Genomic DNA, 18,393 nt, shown 5'->3' on the forward strand with positions numbered 1-18,393 from the left:
TCTCTCAGCTGTTGGATCCCTTCCTCAAGGGTTTTCCAGCACATTCTATGGTGGTGTTCCTGCATTCTCTCCCTGTGGACAAACCTCTCTCTGACACTTATTAAAAGCCACTCCCAGAGGGAAAGGGGCCCTGGCTCCCTTAAAAATACCTGATTCATACCTGAGTCCTTGGTCAAGGGTCCCAAATTCCTTGCCTCACCACCATCCAGTTGCACACCTGTACCCATAAGGTCCCAGACCCAAAGTAACCAGGCTGTATAAGCTTCATGCCCCTGTCATACAATGTCTTTCTGCAGATTACAGAGACTTTGGTATGTCAAAGACTCAGTGATGATTGCAACCATTGGCTCCCCTGCAGGTTGTGAGGGCCCTCCTTTCTTATCATTATTATTTGGGTGCTCTGATTTCATCTTAGACTTTCTCATTTTCACAGGGGTAACTGCTGCTGGCTGTGACTGCCCTTGCAGTTCAGCTGGAACCTGGATGGTTGTAATGTCTGTGGGTTCTACTGGTGCACTATTAGACTCTCCCTCTTCCTGGCAGGGGGAGGGTTTCTCACAAGCTGGGGAAATGTACTCCTTCAGCATATGGCTCATCTCACCTATCTCCTTCACAAGAACCGCCACCCAGTCTGGGTGGTTCAGTTCTGAGGTGCGCTGTGGAGCAACATCCCTAGTACCCAGGGTAGTGTCAGGGTCTGTAGTAGCATTGCTATTCTCTGGGGTAGGTATGAGGGTGGTTATCCAAGTCAATCTTCCCTTATCTCTTAATGATAAATAGAACAGGCTTAACAGGCATATCAGCAACACCAGCCACTGTATGATATCATTAGTATTTAGAGAGGATCTGAACCCTTCAAAAACTGGTGGGGCAGACCCAAAGAGATGGTTAAAGGGTTGGGAGAAAATTTCCCCGTGTCATTTCCTCACAGTAGGTACCATTCTTAAAGTAACCCCAAAAACATACAATTAGTGTGTGATAGCTCTGAATCCATGTTCCTGCCTTCCAGAGGAAGTTAAAGATCCATGAATTCCTCACCTTATTAACCCATTAAAAAAACTTGATGACAGCCACAGTAGCCTTAGTTCTAGGGCCCGTGTCTAGATAAGGGCCTGCAAATGGGAGAAATATAGCCAGAACCACATGCCACCCAAACCAGGGTAAGCTAGACCACATGATGACACCTAACAAGGTTTTTATATCCAGCACACAAAAATTAGGTTACACAAGAACTGTTATTCCTTTTCTCACCCTTTTTCTATCGATGCCATTGTGCCTTATGACTCAATGGCCCATTAACAGAAGAAATCTCACCGGAGGGAGGATTGGTCATGGAAGAGATAAAGAAAACTGCCCCGCTTGGTTTTAACAGGTGGCTCAATTAACAGAAGATAACTGCCCCACCTCTAACAGATGGTAGAATACATGCCCCCAGCCACATCTTGCAACTTAAGACAGTCTTGATGCTCTCCTGGGGTTTCCCCAGTTCAGGACACCATCACCAGCCACTTCCCATAGATCCCCTGGTCTGCTGCAAAATGCACCTGCACCCAAGCTGCTTGCCTTGACTTTCTTAAAAAATATAAAAGCAAACCTATTCATATAGTGACGTAACATTATCACACATTAGGCCCCAAAAACTGTTATTGACTATTTTAGTCAAACACTGCATGTTTTACGGCAATTAATTGTGATGATAAAATATGATTACTTCCGAGGGGGTCTAGATTTGAAACTTAGTGGTATTATGAGTTAGGATTCCCTTGCCCCTACAAAAGAAAATATTTTCAACAGAAATAGGAAGTCATCTACCATCTCAATATGACTGAAAGTCAAGAGACTCTGGATGCTTACAGTTTTTTTCCCAAGACTTCCCCTTTCATATTTCCAGACACTGAAAGTATCTCAGAGCACTGGTCAACAACCGTAAGAGATGCATGCATTTGCAGCGTGAAGGTTTTTTTATCCAGTTGAAGTGTATTAGAAGTCAACTTAAAATGTACATAAACATTTTTTCAGAATTTCTGCATGTTAAAGATTATAACTGCTACCAGTTTAGCTGCTTATCTATCTGGAAACATACACTCACACAGCAGAGAGATACAAGAGCTATCACCCTTCACAGTGAGAATATTGCTAGAAACTACACTGTAAAACCAATGTTTGTCATTTTTGCCATTTCCACTAATTTTACTCAATTAAATGAAAAATCCATACAATTATGAACAGAAAAAACTGGTAACCTGCATAATTTTCAGCACACATAGACTTCACACTGGGAAGGAATGCTGAGATGTAATGCAAATTACGAAGAAATTATGTAGTACTCATTCAAAATTCATTCAGTGATAAGAAGAGAAGAAATTGGGGGAAAAGACAAAATATGGTACAACCTAGAAGCAGCATAGGCACACTGAAAATAGGTATTTTCTGGGATTTGTTGAGAAACAAAGTGTACTGGTTTTGGCTGGGGTAGAGTTAATTTTCTTCCCAGTGGCTGGTATGGGGCTATGCTTTGGATTTGTGCTGAACACAAGGTTGATAATATAGAGGTGGTTTTCTTATTGCTGAGCTTATACAGAGTCAAGGCATTTTCTGCTCATTGTACGGCCATGCTGGGGAGGAGGCTGGTGGTGTGTGGGAGGTTGGGAGGAGACAGTTGGGACAGGTGACTCAAACTGACCCAAGGGATATTCCAGACCATGAGACATCATGCTCAGTATATAAGATGGGGGAAGAAGGAGAAGGGGGAAGACGTTTGGAGTGATGGCATTTGTCTTCACAAGTCACCATTACACATGATGGAGCCCTGATTTCCTGGAGATGGCTGAACACCTGCCTGCCCATGGGAAGGGGTGAACAAATTCCTTAGTTTGCTTTGCTTGAGTGTGTGGCTTTTGCTTTCCTTATTAAACTGTCTTTATCTCAACCCACGAGTTTTCTCACTTTTACCCTTCCCATTGTCTTTCCAGTCCCACTGGTGGGAAAGGGAGTGAGCAGCTGCATAGGGCTTGGTTGCTGGCTGGGGTTAAACCACGACACAGTCACAACAAAATTGCATTTAAATATTCAAGCATATTAAATCAAAGATGTCATTACATGAAAGCTCAGAAACCTCATAAGATTCAATGACATTTATAGATATACTTAAGCCTCTCAAAACTTAGTTTGTGATATACTTATAATGTCTATTACCAGCAACTAAGTGTAGCACAATGCTGTAACCAATTATATTATTAGGATTATGGTATTTTACAAAAGTTTTTCATTTAAGGCAATTTTAAACTGCTATTGGCATTAAGACATCTTATAGGCTAACAGAGAGAAAGCTATATCAAAGCACTTACCAAACTGACTAAGGACTGAAGCCTGGGTAATGGGCGGTTTTTGATCCCAGGATGATGTGGTAGTGGTAGTAGAACTATTATTGTTTTGTTGAGAGGTAAACTGACCCAAACCTGGAGATTTCAACTGGTCCAAGATTTGGGATCCAGTAGAGTTTGTCAGTTTAGGAGAGCCATGTTCTCGAAAGCCAGGACAAAGAACTGCAGACTACCAAGAGACCAAAAAAAAAAAAAAAAAAAGAAGGGAAGAAAAGAGTGGAGTTGAGTATTTAATAAATAATTTGAAAATAATTTGAACACAACCATAGGGTTATGTTCAATGCCTACAGCTGCTATTTGGCAGCAACTGAAACCTCTGTAGTCCTAGATTACTAATAAATCACAGAATTGTTAGGGTTGGAAGGGACCTCTGGAGATCATCCAATCCAACTCCCTGCCAAGGCAGGGTCATTCAGATCAGGTGACACAGAAGCAGGTCCAGGTAGGTTTTGAATGTCTTCAGAGAGGGAGACTCTACACCCTCTCTGGGCAGCTGTTGTAGTGCTTTGCCACCCTCACTGTAAAGAAGTTCTTCCTTATGTTGAGGTGTCACTTCTTGTGCTTTAGTTTTTGACCAATAAAAAAATCAGCAGCATACGACCAGACCCTCTCTGGTTATCACTGATATAACTTCATCACTGACTATGACAATACTGATTTACTTTAATCCATGCATCTTAAAATAGCATGCATTTACTAATAGTTGCACTTATTCTGTGAAAATCAGTTTAAGTTCCCAATTTAAAGCCCTCACAATTGACTCAGAAATAATCAGGTTTCCAAAAAAAGCAGTCAGATGTGTGTTTGCAAATAACACAAAGTTTTCTGGCATAGAACTCTTCACTATAAACAAGTGATTTCATCCTAAATCAGCATGCAGTAAATACATCCGCTCTCTACTCAAAAATTAATACAAGTACTTCATGTGAACTGAGAAACAACTACCTAACAAAACCAGAAAAAAAGTAAACTTTATTTTGTGTGTGTGAATTGAAGGAATGAAATTAAGAATTCCTTCAACATTTGCAACCTTAATTTTATAAATACCGAACCATCTCATTAAATGGCCAGTACTGGAAAAGTTACTTAACCTGAAATATTTACTCATTAGGAATACTTAAAAAGCATAAGATATTTTTACCAGACTTTGAGGAGAATAAGAGTTTACAGCACTGGAGCTGCCAGTTCCTGATGCCATCTGGGTGCTGTGCTGAGAATTTGTGAAAACTAGGGCTTGGCCAAAGGTTTGTTGCTGGGGAGCCTCAAACGAGTTGCCTTCTGTCTCTTGGGTAAGGGTCACAGGCTTTTCGGGCTTTTGAAGCAGTGTTACCAAATCAGTGCTGTAAGACAAAGCAAAGTTTGGATGGAATAAACACGATGATTAGACTGTGCTGAAACTGAAGAAAGCACTAATACTAAAGCTGCCATACCAGCAACAGAATTATTCTGCTAGCTGAAACTTACCACTATAGCTAGAATATAAATTCGTTGTTCTCATTTAAATCATTATCAAATGTATATCATCATGTATCATATAAATAACCTATATGATTAATATAACCAAGTAACTGGAGTCAAGTCATAAAAGATACATTGTGTTTAAGCTGATCCCTCCTGCCAACTCTTTATATATATTGATAATCCACATTCTCTGTATATCACAGAGCAAGGGATCAAAGTCCTACCTCTGTATGGGGTAGGTATACAGACAGTAAAGAATTAAGTCACATGCAGCAATTGAGTATGTGATGGTATGGAAGTCACAAGAGCAGTGGAAATAAAAGCTACATTTCTCAGATAGTAGGCACATATCCAAAATTACTTTACCATATATACCTGAGCAGAATGAGAAATGTGAATTTTCTTACATTTAACACGGCCTACTAACACCTACACGTTTAACACAGGTGTATCCAAGGAAAAGCAAAGCATTCAGAAAATAAAATAAATCTACTCAAAAAATTCTGACTTAAGTTTATCCTAAATATACCACAGGCTTGGGCTGAAGAGCTGCTTCCAGCACTTTGATTAGCATAGATTTCTTAATGTCCAAGCCTTTCTTATGGCAAGTAAAAACCCAAACAAAATATCACAAAACAATACACCAGAACTCGAGCTGATGAACTAAAATATTTTCTAACACAAATTGAGGGACCTCCACTGGAAGAATATTTGCATTAAAACAACAAACATGTGAGCATATCACAGAATATTTAGGTTTCAAAGGGACCTGTGGAGATCTAGTCCAACCTTACCTTTAAGAAGGAAAGGAATAGAATATACACTGTAAGCTGACACCATGCCTCCTCCAGGTCATGCCCATATTATAATGACAATTTTGCTGCAGTCTGAAGTATAGCAGTACAGCTGTATCAGGATGTTTGAGACCATTAGGCCATCTAGTTTTCAGATCTCATGCTATCCAACTACAGAAGTCTTCATCATACAACCTTAACCTGCTCTGTGAGGCTGATGCAGGCAGCTGATTCCACATAATTGGCCAGGCATATGGTGAATACAAAGACAAGCAAAAGCAGCAACTGTCATATTTTCCATTCTCTATCTGAACTCTATAATCAGTTAAGGCAAGTAATAGTGATGGCAAGAAGGTGATTTTCCTGGTAAGCAACACAAGCTTTTCTGTCAACATATTTGTCAGAGCACTATATTCTGAACACTTTCTACATCTACAGGGGCAGGGTTTTCATTTTCTGGACAGCAAAGCCAGAGCTTCCTTTTCAACAACAGCAGCACAGTTTTCTTACTAGCTATTTTTGTTCCTGTCAGTAAGCAGTCTTTGTGTGGAAGTCAGTATTATGTTCATGGATTTTCTAAGTTTGGCTCCACTTCTGTAGTCAATAATAGGCAACACAGGAACCCACAAAAGCAAGACTTTCACAGTTTTGAAACTAGCTTGACCAATCTCTGGCCAAGGCTGCCCTGTGTTTTAGTCAACATTTTATATGTGCAAGGTAGCATTGCTTCAACAAGCAGAAAGTTTTTAAGGTATAGGGAAACTATGGAAGAAGATTTTACCTTTGCCTAGGAGTCACATGATTCTCAGCTGGAACAGAGGAAGCAGTGAAGACTTTTGTTTCAGAAAGCTGAAAAAAGCATGCAGGGGGGAAGAGTTATTTTAATCATACACATGCTCACATCAGTACTGTGACATCTTCAGAAATTCCATCTTGGTCACGCACTTTTAAGATAAAAGTAAAGTCAAACTATCATTACAACCACTTATGCTGCAGCTCTGCTTAAAAAGACAAAAAAATGTAGTGGAACTTCAGCAAAGTCTTCTCCACGGAATCAAGTACCAATTTAATGAAAGTGTTAGGAAATTTGATCTACTGAACACTGAATGGTATACTAATGTATATAAACATACATCAGTTTGGGAAATAGTTTAACTGAAAACTATACCAGTAGAAAGTAATTAATGCAACAGCTGATATATCAGTGTGCAGACATAATTTAGGACTCCATAGAGCAGCTCTGATAAATCTCGTTGCAGAAGTCTAACACATTGCACTGTTCCCACTCATTTAATGTATCTCTGTTTTACATTTCAGCTTACATCATCAGTGGAAGCAGGTTTGCACTCAGGTATGTAGAGTGAACTAGCATTCATGGTTCCTTCTTGGCACTTCTAGGAGTGGCAAAACCATCTTAAACATATTGCTCTGCAAGCACGAGTTTGAAAACAATGAAGGGAGAACTGTGCAACTGCTTATGCTAGTATAACAAGTCAAACCATCCACAGCAGAAAACTATTGCTTCCACCATGCTGTTAGAATAAAGATAGATACTTGCACAGGTAGCTGGGGAGGGGGAGCTGGTTGGTTGGCATTTGGGAGAAAGAGGGTGATTTTGGTTTGTAGGGGGGTTGATTGTTTCTTGTTTGGGATTTTTAATAGCTTTTCTTTTTAGAAAAATAGTAGTTAAACAACTATAACTTCCTATGGCTAATTAATTTCTATTGACAGGAATACTTGCAAACCACAATAAGTGCTAAGCCAGTACAGGTTTGGTTTAACAAGGCAGAGATATGACTGTATAATGGTTATATTTTCAATTAAATTTGCACAAAATCACCCTTAACTACTTTGGCGTAGCTGTGTATTTAGATTAAAGAATAAGTGTCCTATTCAAACATGCACAAAGAATCCCTTTAGAATGTGACATTTGAATGTAGCTCTTCCAGGAAATTATGCATTTTTAATAGCTAGCAGCCCAGTTTAAAGGACATCACAGATAAGAGGCAGTATCATCTGCCATCCCACAGGCAGCTCTACTGAAAGCATGTATGTCCCTGTACATGGTCATCTGGGATTCTTCTATGAAACATTTGATTTAAGTAGGATGCAGAAGGTCTGACTGGGAGCAAATCACTTACTACTCAGAGGCAAAGTTCAAATATTTCATGTGCTCTCCCCTAGCACTACACTGGGTCATGAAAAAATTAGTACCACCACAATTCCTCCCTTAATTTCCTTCCCTTCCTGCTAATATAACATATTTTAATACCATCTTTCTGGAATACAACTCTGTCCTGAGCATAATGCTACCAGCCTGCAACTCTATGTATTGACCAAAACAAAGAAGATTCAGCTCAAGCATATTTCCAATTTAAAAGGCTGTTTCTCTATTGCTCAGCTCTTTCCTCACCATACGTGTTATTTTATAACAATGTGTACAGTACTTTCTGTGGTGTTATGAGACTCCTGCATTATATGGCACAAGGAGGTCAGCTAATGGCACAAGCAGCAGCTTATGTTTTGCAATCTCTTGGTTAAATAGCAAATTCTTTGTAATGTCAAAAGTTTCTTATGCTCACAATACCCAGGATAAGACGAAACATGGCCAAAACACTGATGAATCCTGAAAACTAAACAAATCGAGGAGCCTGAGGATGTTTGTGATAATGCAAAAGCATGCTTGACATGAGAGAGGAAATGTTCTCAAGTGAACCAGCATGCAAAACAGACATGTCCAGCTACGAGCTTGGCTACATTGAAGTTTACACTACACCCTGCAGCAAACTCACTGCTACAAGCTCCAAACACCTAATTCAAAAGTCTGCTGGGATTACAGCGTTTGTCCAAACACATACTTTGTGCAGCAGCAGCAGCTGAAAAGCTTTATTACACAGATGCATTTAGTACTTCTTAGAAGTAATATCAGCTCCTAACAAAGTTATTTATGCTCACTGTACACTACACTCACAAATCTTTCACTGAGGCTCTGGCATTTTCCCAGGACTGAATGAACAGTTGTGAATCATGCACAAGCAGCAGCCCCACAAGGGTATTTCCTCCATCTGCAGTGAAATGTCTGTGCTTTTAATCTCCTGTTTCTATGATAAAAATCATTCTCCAATCACCAGACATAGAATATATTTAACAACTAAGCTACCAGGTGCTATGGACAGTTGATAAATGAGGACCACAAGAAAATATACTCTGGCATACTCATAAAAACTCAACAGCAACAAATCAGAAATAACAAAACCTTATCTGTGTTTTGACATGATATACTGAAGTTAAAGAAATTAAAACAAGTTCTTGTGCTGCTTCCTGGTAAAGGAAACACTCCCACTAATTTTTTTTTTCAAGTGTTGCCATTGTTTCAAATAAAAATGAAACCTAACAATATTATATACAAAATATTTGCCTTCAATCACTTTCCAGCAATTAGTAGGTATTCTATTTCTTCCCTTCTGATAGTTTCTGTACTTAAACTTAATTTTATTTAGCCAGAAGAATATAACCACAATTTTAAGAGGAAAACCCAGAGCCATCTACAGTACCTCAATATTTGTCTAGTCCTTCATTGCCCATACAACCTCAAATTTTCACGGCAAGGAGCTTCCTCTATTTAATAGTATACTGACAACATACTATACTTGTGGCAGCATGGCAGCAGCTCTTTGGCCACAGAGCAATGCACAACTTTCCCAGGCATTGTGCTAGGGAAGACTGTGAGAAGATCAGAGAAAAGAATGATAAACAATTCTTATCTTCACTTGCTGCACCTGTTGTTGTGAACATGTGGAATGTCTTATGGAGATTTGTTTACCAAAGAGTGGTTTCTTAATTGGCCACTGCTGATGGTGTTTAGATTGAAGGACCAATTGGGTCCACCTGTATCATGACTGTCTGTAAGGGCGATGGGTTTCTTAATTAGTATAGTATAATAAAGTGATAGATCAGCCTTCTGAGAATCATGGAGTTAATGCTAATTATTACCTGGCTGTGGGCCTGCAATAACATATACTTGCTCAATACTCATTACTAAAGATAGTAACCAGTCCTGTCTAGTAATTAAATCACAGAAATCAAATTGTTCTCAGGCCAAACAACATGAAATTTCACTCACCTGCACCTAACTTGTACTTGACTAGGGAACACCACATTTAAACAAAAATATTCTTCAAAAAATGCCTGGTCTTTACCTGCAGACAGCAAATACATCAGCTTCCTTGGTTGTTTCAATCATTAGTCATGCTGCTAGAATTGTTTATAATACATTTAAATGCATGGATCCATTTTCCAGCCACAGGTTCACATTATGCCATTTTCTGCTAGACTAAAACAAGAACCCATTATATGCTAATAAAGTAACCTTTTCAGATTCAGTAAACTAAAAATCTCACTCTCAAACACCAATACTATCAGTAAATATTTTCAGCTATTTTCCACGTTTTGTTTTGTAAAAGCAATGAATAATTGGATGCAGTATTTCAGAATCAAGTTCAGGAGAGTTCACATACTGAAATATAAATCAAGAATGATTAAGAGACAGGGAAGAGCGCCTAAAGACAAAAAGACTACAATAGGGTTTTTTTGCCACAGCAACACCTCTTTAGGAGATCATGCTGAGCTGTTCCTTTTTCATCATCTGCTACAATGCTGAAATTTTTTCAATTGCTGCTTTCCAGACACCAGCCCTTTGTTCTGGAGGTGTGCCTTTATTCCTATAGAACAAATGGGCACTTGGCTATATTAAAGTATTTTTCATTTGAGAACAGGTAAAGTCTAGCAGCGTTTCAGATTTCTGTATGACTGGCTTACTTTTAATGGCCATTCCAAAAATTATTTTTTTTTATTTCTCACAAATTTTATTCAGCAGTGATGTTATTACTTCCAAATCATTGATAAAGACACTAGATGGCATCTGGCCTGGGACTAGATTACTTTATAGCCCTCCTAGAAATGCCCTCCTGCAAAAGATTTATTGGCTAAAATTTTCATGGCAGATTTCAATCCACCTAATGTGCTTCATGATAGCATGTAATTATATTTAGAACAAAAAATGTAGATCAAATCTCTTACAAGGACATACTCTATCTTTGCAGTTAATTTGAAATTTACTTAAAGACCAATATCAGGTTTATTTGAAGTGGACCTATTTTCATACAACTACACTGAATGACACAAGGTGCATTCTTTTTTTTTTTTTTTTTTTAATCAAATGAATCCATTTTACTTTATTTTTTCCCCAGGGATGTTTTGGGCTAATTTGCCTGCAGCTCACTATTTCATTCACTCTTTCTGAACATCAGCACATGAATAACTTTCTCCTAGGTTACAGGGATTTTTCCAGAACACCAAAATGAATAAAAATTAACAACAGTCTAGAAATTTAATTTGCTGTTCCTTTAAGAGTCATGCACAAATTACTTGAGTTTCATAGTGTCCTGGGGTGACTTTATGATGCTTGCATCCCAAATCGTCTGTTCTGTTTATGCTGGATATTAAATTCTGCACCTTTAAGACTAGTTCTGAGAGCAAAGGGGTAGAGAAGAAGCGTGGAGATTGTTTGCAGAAACTGGACTTGCTCCCCTGCATTTTTTCTCCTTCTCACAGACTGTGTTGTCTGCAGCACAGAGAGGGAGAGAGCTCTCATTTGCTTTTAGTTATTTTTAATTTTGCTAGCTGAGGCAGAGAAGTTCCCTGGACTGTGGTTTTTCTTTTTCTTGGAACTTTTCAAACCTGCTCTGGACTGAAAACCCAGAAGAACACCAGGAGCTCACACCTGTGGCCCACCAGGGCCCAGGACGCTGCATTCCAGCACCAGAGGGACTGATAGACTGAGCGAGCTGAGCTACACCTCACAAAAAAGGACTTTCTGAATTTTCCATCTCTTCAGAACAATGAGAGGTTTTATTGTTTAATATTATTTTTTTTAATGCTTGTGATTACTTTGCTTGTTAAATAAACAGGGTTTTTTCCACTTTTCTCCAAGGAAATCTTTTCCCAAACCAGTTGTGGGAGGGGCCACTTAAATCTGCTTTCTAGAGGGACCCCTTAGGAGGTTTTCTCCCAAATTTGCCCTAAACCAGGACAGATAGTTAATAACCTAACCAGCATTGCTCAACACCCCTCCTGTATTAAAAATGCTGCATTGTACCAGCAAACAGGGGTAAAACCAAGGCCATAAATTTTCAGTATCCTTACCCCTTAGTTTACTTCTAGCATATACTGCAGAAATAGAGGAAAGGTTTAAAGAATCTGTCAACTTTTGCTGACAGTAATCGATACAGAAAACCTATGAATTTTAGAACTTCTTTTCATTTTCTCGAAAGATGTGTCCCTCTCATTAGGTAAGGATGGAGCTTTCATATCTATTATATGAAACATTCACACATTCCTGGGAATAACACTGACATGCCACCCTAGAGGAGGAGGCAAAAGGGATGACTTCCAAGACAATCTCTTCTGAAAAGAAACTTGAAATAATGGATGTTCATATAAAAGATGAAAGACTTCTTAAAAGCTCAGTTTTCCTTTCCATGTTTCTTGCTATCTAGTTTGTTTTCTGAACTACTTAAGCTTTAATAGCTGAAAACTTAAAATAATAAATGTGAATTTCATGCATGATGATCACAAATGCCAATTATATTGCAGACATGAAGACATCTCCTGCCTGTTAAAGAATGAGAACCCAAATTCTTCTAAGTACTTTACACATCATGATGAAACAACAGGAATGAAGCAATTAAGTGCCAACTTCAGCATATTACTAGCTCCTTTTTTAAGATTATGAACATGAAATGGACTAAGTGGAACAATTATGCAGATTTAAAACAAAAAGCATCAAATGACGAGTCTAAAGTTGATAGTAAACTTCAGCACTTAATTATATAAAAGTCTTGTGATAATATGGTGTTATCGTTTTAACATGGGAGGAATTTAAGAAAGTGATGTAAAAGCTTTTTGTGTAACTAACAGTCTATTGAACCACTGAAGAGCTGAACACACCTCTGTGAAAGACACATGTTAAAGACGAAAAAACCCAGGAACTTCCTCTTTCTTTCCTGGCCAGCAAGAAGGTAACACGCCCCAGGCTCACTGGGTCCCATCATGGCTGGGCCCAGGAAGCCCACTGGGCCCCGTCCCGGGCCGAGCCGGGCAGGCTCTACCGCGGGAGGCCGGGCCCCGCTCCGGGGGACTTCGAGCCCCGTTCTGAGCGGGCTGGCCCCAGCAGCTGCCAGGCAGAAGGGGGGGGGGGGGGGGGGGGGAATGAAGGGCTGGCCGCAGCTGTTAAGATCTTACCATCAGATCCCCTCCCCCGAGCGCGGCTGAGACCAGAGGCAGCCCTACAGCCATGCAGAGTGGCCCTGCGACTAGAATTAAACGCAGAGAAAACCAAAAACCAACCATAAAGCCGATCCTGACATAGCCCCAGCCGCAGCTCCCACCACAAGTTACCGGCAAGTCAAGTGACCATTTGAAGGGCTCAGGTGACATGTTAACTCTTTCAATACTTTAATCCTCCCTCGAGTAAGAGAAAGGAACAAGATGCAAGAATGTAGAAGAACAACATGAAAACATCACAGTCAGTGAAGAAGTTAAGTCCCAGATGGGAGGGATGAGATGTGTTAATTTTAAAACTGAAATCCTCTTATAAGCTATGGAAAAAATACACTTTTCTCTATAACACATGAAACTATGGGGAGATGAAGGGTTCAAATCGATATAAAGCAAAAACCTCCATACTAAAATAAGCAGATATTAAAGTAACTATGATCCCATGAGAAGTTTGAACAGAAAAAGAGAGTAGTCCTGTACCCCCAGGAGAAGATCTCTGTCCCCAGGAATGAAGATGATTTTAGAAATAATGAGAACTTTTACCTTTAACCAGCTCATCTTTAAACCAATACCCCATAAGTCAACATAGCCCATAAACAAGCTGTGGGAAGGGTTGTGGAAAATGAGAAGGGGTTCCCGATAGCAGATTTCCCCTGCGCGGCTACTATTCGTGACCAAATTGAGAGCCACGAAAGAACTGTTTTGTCCTCTTCTGGAGAAGTCTCCATAACATTAACAAGAGGAACTTGTCTTCCTAAGTGAACTGAAGAAAAACTATTTTAAAAGTAGTAAACTAACTAGAAATTTTAAGTTTTGGTTCTTTACATTATCAGAGGAAAAGAAAAGGTTATAGGGGGAGGGGAAGTGTTAGGAAAAGTTTGTCTTACTTCTTACTACTTTTTTTTTCTTTTAATTACTGTTAATAAAATTTTCTTTATACCCTTTTAAAGTTTTAACCCTGCTTTGCTTTTCTCCTAATCCTATCTCACAACAAGAAGTGAGTACATTAGTAATTGATCAACATCAAAACATACCATACTCTTTAGTACATTAGACCAGGAAATCTTAAAATTAGAGAAATCTTAAATTAATTAACCAAAACCACTCCATATGGCTTTAAATTCTTAAATAATAGGGGGAAGTATGTGGTTAACACCCACCAGCATTGAGCAGTGCAGAATTATAATTCACAAATAAATAATTTGGGATAAGACTTAAAATTTTATTATCTATGTATTGTCCACCAAGAAAAAATAAATTAATATTTCTTGATTCAATTTTATTCTAAAAAAAAGCTTATATAAATATATTTTAAACAGGAATTGCAGCAAAAAAACACAATAAGAAATATCACTGCATGCATACAAAGTATTACTTCAAAAATTTAGTTTTTGAAGACAACACAGAAACTCTGAAAAGGGTAAATAATCAATCAGTCTACCTAACAAGGCACACTTACATCTTCATTCCAATCTTCTACAGTCCATTCTTCTACTGAGTTTTTCCATGCTCCTATTGGAATTAGAGGAAGGAAAGAAAACAGTTACAAGCTAAAAGCACAATGTCATATTTCAACCATTCTGCTTTATAAGCAATCATGTTTTCATTATTTGTGGAACACAAAGCAAGGAGATAGTGGTTGGAAACATGGGAAGCTCTAGAAAACTGTTTTGCAGATTTACAGTTTTGGGAAGTGGGTTTATTTTCTCATTTAATTTCTGATTTCAGGTATTTCTTAGCCACTATGGTACCAGACATACTTTGCATGAACGCATGTCTCTACCCAGTGATTAATTGCAAACACTGGAAGAACTTCCTCCTATGACAGTGAGAGGTTACTCAACCCTCCCATGGGATCTCCCAGTTTCATGCACAAATTCATACAGAGCTTGAACAAAACATGACCACAACACCTCCTCTACCATTCATAATCCTACTGGCAACATACTCAAATTCAAGAGGTAAACTACAGCTCTGGAAGCTCCTTTCCAAAGTCTCAACTCTCTCCTAGGAGCAAAATAAGCCAAATACTTTCCCCTGAGAGACCAACTTTCTTTTAAAACATATAATTGATATAATGGTAGCAGAAGAGTCAATAGCTTCCACTGTAGCTGCAAAACACTGTCCCATAACTTGTCGCAGTTTTTTGGCAAACACTGGAAAACAGCACACAGCCCACAGCATCCAGCAACAGGAAAACTACAGGAAACAATCCTACAGATGCAAAAACCTGATCCATCATGGTAATACGTGCTGCCCTGCATCCTCCTTGCTCGATACTGAACTCCACAATCTCACGGTCACTGCAGCCAAGGCTGCCCCCATCCTTCACATCTCCAACAAGGCCTTCCCTGTTTGTCAGTATAAGGTCAAACAGCCCACCATTCCTTGTGGGATCCTCCAGTACTTGTGATAGGAATTTGTCATCAATGCTTTCCAAAATCCTCCTGGACTGTGTGTGCTTCACTGTCTTGCTTCTCTAGCAGTTGTCACAGTAGTTAAAGTCCCCCACAAGAACCAGGGCCTGTGACTTTGAGGCTGCTTCAAGCAGCCTGTAGAAGGCCTCACACACTTCTTCCTCCTGCTTAAGGCAGACTGTAGCACACACTCACAACAGTGTCACCCTTACTAGCCTTTTATCTTAACCTATAAGCTCTCAACTTGCTCGTCATCTATCCCAAGACAGAGCTCCATACATTCCAAATGTAGCCTCACATAGAGGACAACTCTACCAGCGCACCTTCTTGGTCTGTGTCTCCTAAACAGGCCCTTCATGACAACATTGCAGTCATGCGAGCTATCCCAATCGCAATGAAAGCCCTGTGACTGCACACAGATCTGTAGTTCCTCCTGTTTGTTTCCCATACTGCATGTGTTGCTGTACAGGCATCTTTATAGATGTATTTGAGTGTGCCAATATCCCAGTGGGGGTGCAAGGGAATGCCCTTAATCTTGTCTTCTGGTTACATCTTTGGTTGCTTGTGCTTGCTCAAGGCATCCCCTCTTTAAGTCTCCTTTTGCTGCTTGGGTGGTCACTATAGTTCTCCCCTTCCCACACTTTATCTGTCAAGCCTGGCCCTGTCCCATCCATCTCCCTTCCAATCTAGTTTAAAGCTCTCTCAATGAGCCCTGCTAACTCCTGAGCTAAGAGCCTTTTTCCCCTTTGAGACAGGTGGACCCCATCTGTTGCCAGCAGGCTCGGTGTTGTATAAACTGACCCATGATCAAAAACCCCAAAATTCTACTGGTAACACCACTCTCAAAGCCACGTGTTCATCTGCATGATTTTCCTGTTTCTTGCCCCATCATTCCCTGCAACTGGCAGGACAGAAGAGAACACTACTTGTGCTCCAGATCCCTCGACCAGTCGTCCCAAGGTCCTGACATCCCTCTTGATGATCTGCAGACTTCTTGTTGGGAATTCGTCAGTACCCACCTGGAAAACCAGTAGCGGGTAATAGTCAGTGGGCCATACCAGGCTGGAAAGTTTCTTGGTCATGTCCCTTACCCAGGCCCCAGGGGGACAGCACATCTTCCTATGGGTTGGGTCTGGTCAGCATATCAGGCCCTCCATTCCTCTCAAAAGGGAGTCACCAATGACTACTACCTTTTTTTCTTAATTGAAGAGGTCATGATGAGGGGGTAGGCTGCCTTACCCTAGGTGACCCTTCCATCCCAGAACCACCTTCATCCCCATTCTCCTTTTCCTGGTCCTCATTTTCCTGGTCCTCATATTCCAGGTCCTTGCACCTATTTGTATAAGGGCACCTGGGAAGGTAGGGTAGGTTGGGAGGGGATATCCTGCCACCCTGAGCAGAACCCTGTTTCCACTCCCCTCCATCACTAATGTCCCCTTCTCCTGCCTGGTGGTGAGAGGGTAAGGGATCCATTGCTTCCCCGCCACCTTTGGGAGACTGAACCTACTTAGAATAATACTTGGGATATTTTCCTGATATTCAATTTAAACATTTAACTGTTGTTCCTACTTATGACCATGGTTCTGTGAGCTTATTCTTTTAAAATACTGAACACAACCCATCACCCTTTTATTAGTTTACTTAAGCTGCTAAGTTTATTACTATAGTTTATTAACATTCTACCTTTTCAACGCAATCTTTCCAGTTTCAGTTATTTCACTGCTCTTCTCTGCACTAAATCTAGTTTACTAACGCCTTCCTCCTATTAACGGGATTCCAAATCTGATCTTGCCACAAGTGCAATTTCCTTTCAGTCCAAAATCCACCTTGGCATTATTGCAACTCCATATATACTCTTCCCAACCTTCTCGCCAAGCCTTGCAAAGCATTGCAATTTAAAAATTCTCTGGTTTGCACTAAAATTATGCTATGCATTTTCAAGGATCCTTGTCATTGCAATTCAACTTAGATAGTCATCTGTGACTTTTTCCTGTTTCCCTTAGTAACAAGTCTAGTTTAAAAAAATTATAAAGCCAATAAAAAGTATACTACATACTTTTGGTAACTCTTCAGCTATTTTTCTCCAATTCCTCACTTCCTGTCACACTATTTGATTTATTTTTTTAATGATCAGCCATAGATATTAGCTCAAAAATAATTTTATTTTGGTCTATCCCAAACTCATGTAATAATCCTTTCCTTCTGGATTACATTCAAATTCTAGAATAACCTGTAAGTTTCCTAAAATGTTCCTTCTGACTTTTGCAGCAGTCCTAAAAAACACAACTTCCTTGTAACTTTTAAGCTACACAATTCCCTTCTTCCCCCACTATAATTTTTTTCTTTTGTGTTGTTCTTCAGTTTCAAAGTTATTTAAGGCTGCTCATAACCAAGATAATAACAAATGAAGTTTTTCTGTTAAATTTATGAAACTATTAAAGTAGAAGTATCATTAAATTACCAGAATATATTTTTTTATAACTTACTTTGAGAAGCAACCACCTCCAACATAATTTATTTATAAGAACTGTTGTGATTTGAGGTTCAGGATCTCCCATGGATTTGTACCTTACAAAAAAGGCTAAGAGACTGAACACTCAGCATGCCTGTAAGAAAATATCAATCATGCTATTCAAGTTTATTCCCTTTTGAATAAGGACTGGTGGTTTTGTTTCATCCTACCTGTCCCTTCTCTTTACCTTTCAGTTGTACATTACTTCTATAAAAATTAGGATATAGAAAACCCAATGCCGAATTATTTAAAATACAATCACACTTAAACATTATGAACCATTAAAGCTTTGCCCTTTACTCTCTCGCTTTTTTTTTTTTTTTTTTTTTTTTTTTATCTCCCCCTTTTTTTTTTTTTTTTTTTATTTCAGCCAACAACACTAAATTTTACCTCCACAGAACCACCTAGCTTTTCTATAGGACTATACAATGGTCCACCTAGAAACACCTTTCATTCAGGCTACGGCAATTCCTCTGGCACCTGCAACA

At 39.4% G+C, this 18,393-nt stretch overlaps 1 protein-coding gene across 1 annotated transcript in view; it reads right to left on the bottom strand.

Moving 5' to 3' along the window:
* Window positions 1–1,287: 1,287 nt before the first annotated feature.
* Window positions 1,288–18,393, bottom strand: part of LOC121357318 (ubiquitin-associated protein 2-like) — a 90,563-nt gene continuing 73,457 nt past the window's right edge. Inside the window, exons 9-12 of the mRNA XM_041474490.1 lie at window positions 14,436–14,488; window positions 6,420–6,487; window positions 4,525–4,723; window positions 1,288–3,552 (exon numbers count right to left, since the gene is read on the bottom strand). Of these exons, the coding sequence (XP_041330424.1) occupies window positions 3,298–3,552; window positions 4,525–4,723; window positions 6,420–6,487; window positions 14,436–14,488 (575 nt within the window). The 3' untranslated portion in view covers window positions 1,288–3,297. The remainder of the gene's footprint in view (window positions 3,553–4,524; window positions 4,724–6,419; window positions 6,488–14,435; window positions 14,489–18,393) is intronic.

Source organism: Pyrgilauda ruficollis, unplaced genomic scaffold, assembly GCF_017590135.1.
Source record: "Pyrgilauda ruficollis isolate IOZ18807 unplaced genomic scaffold, ASM1759013v1 scaffold324, whole genome shotgun sequence".
Classification (NCBI taxonomy): Eukaryota; Metazoa; Chordata; class Aves; order Passeriformes; family Passeridae; genus Pyrgilauda; species Pyrgilauda ruficollis.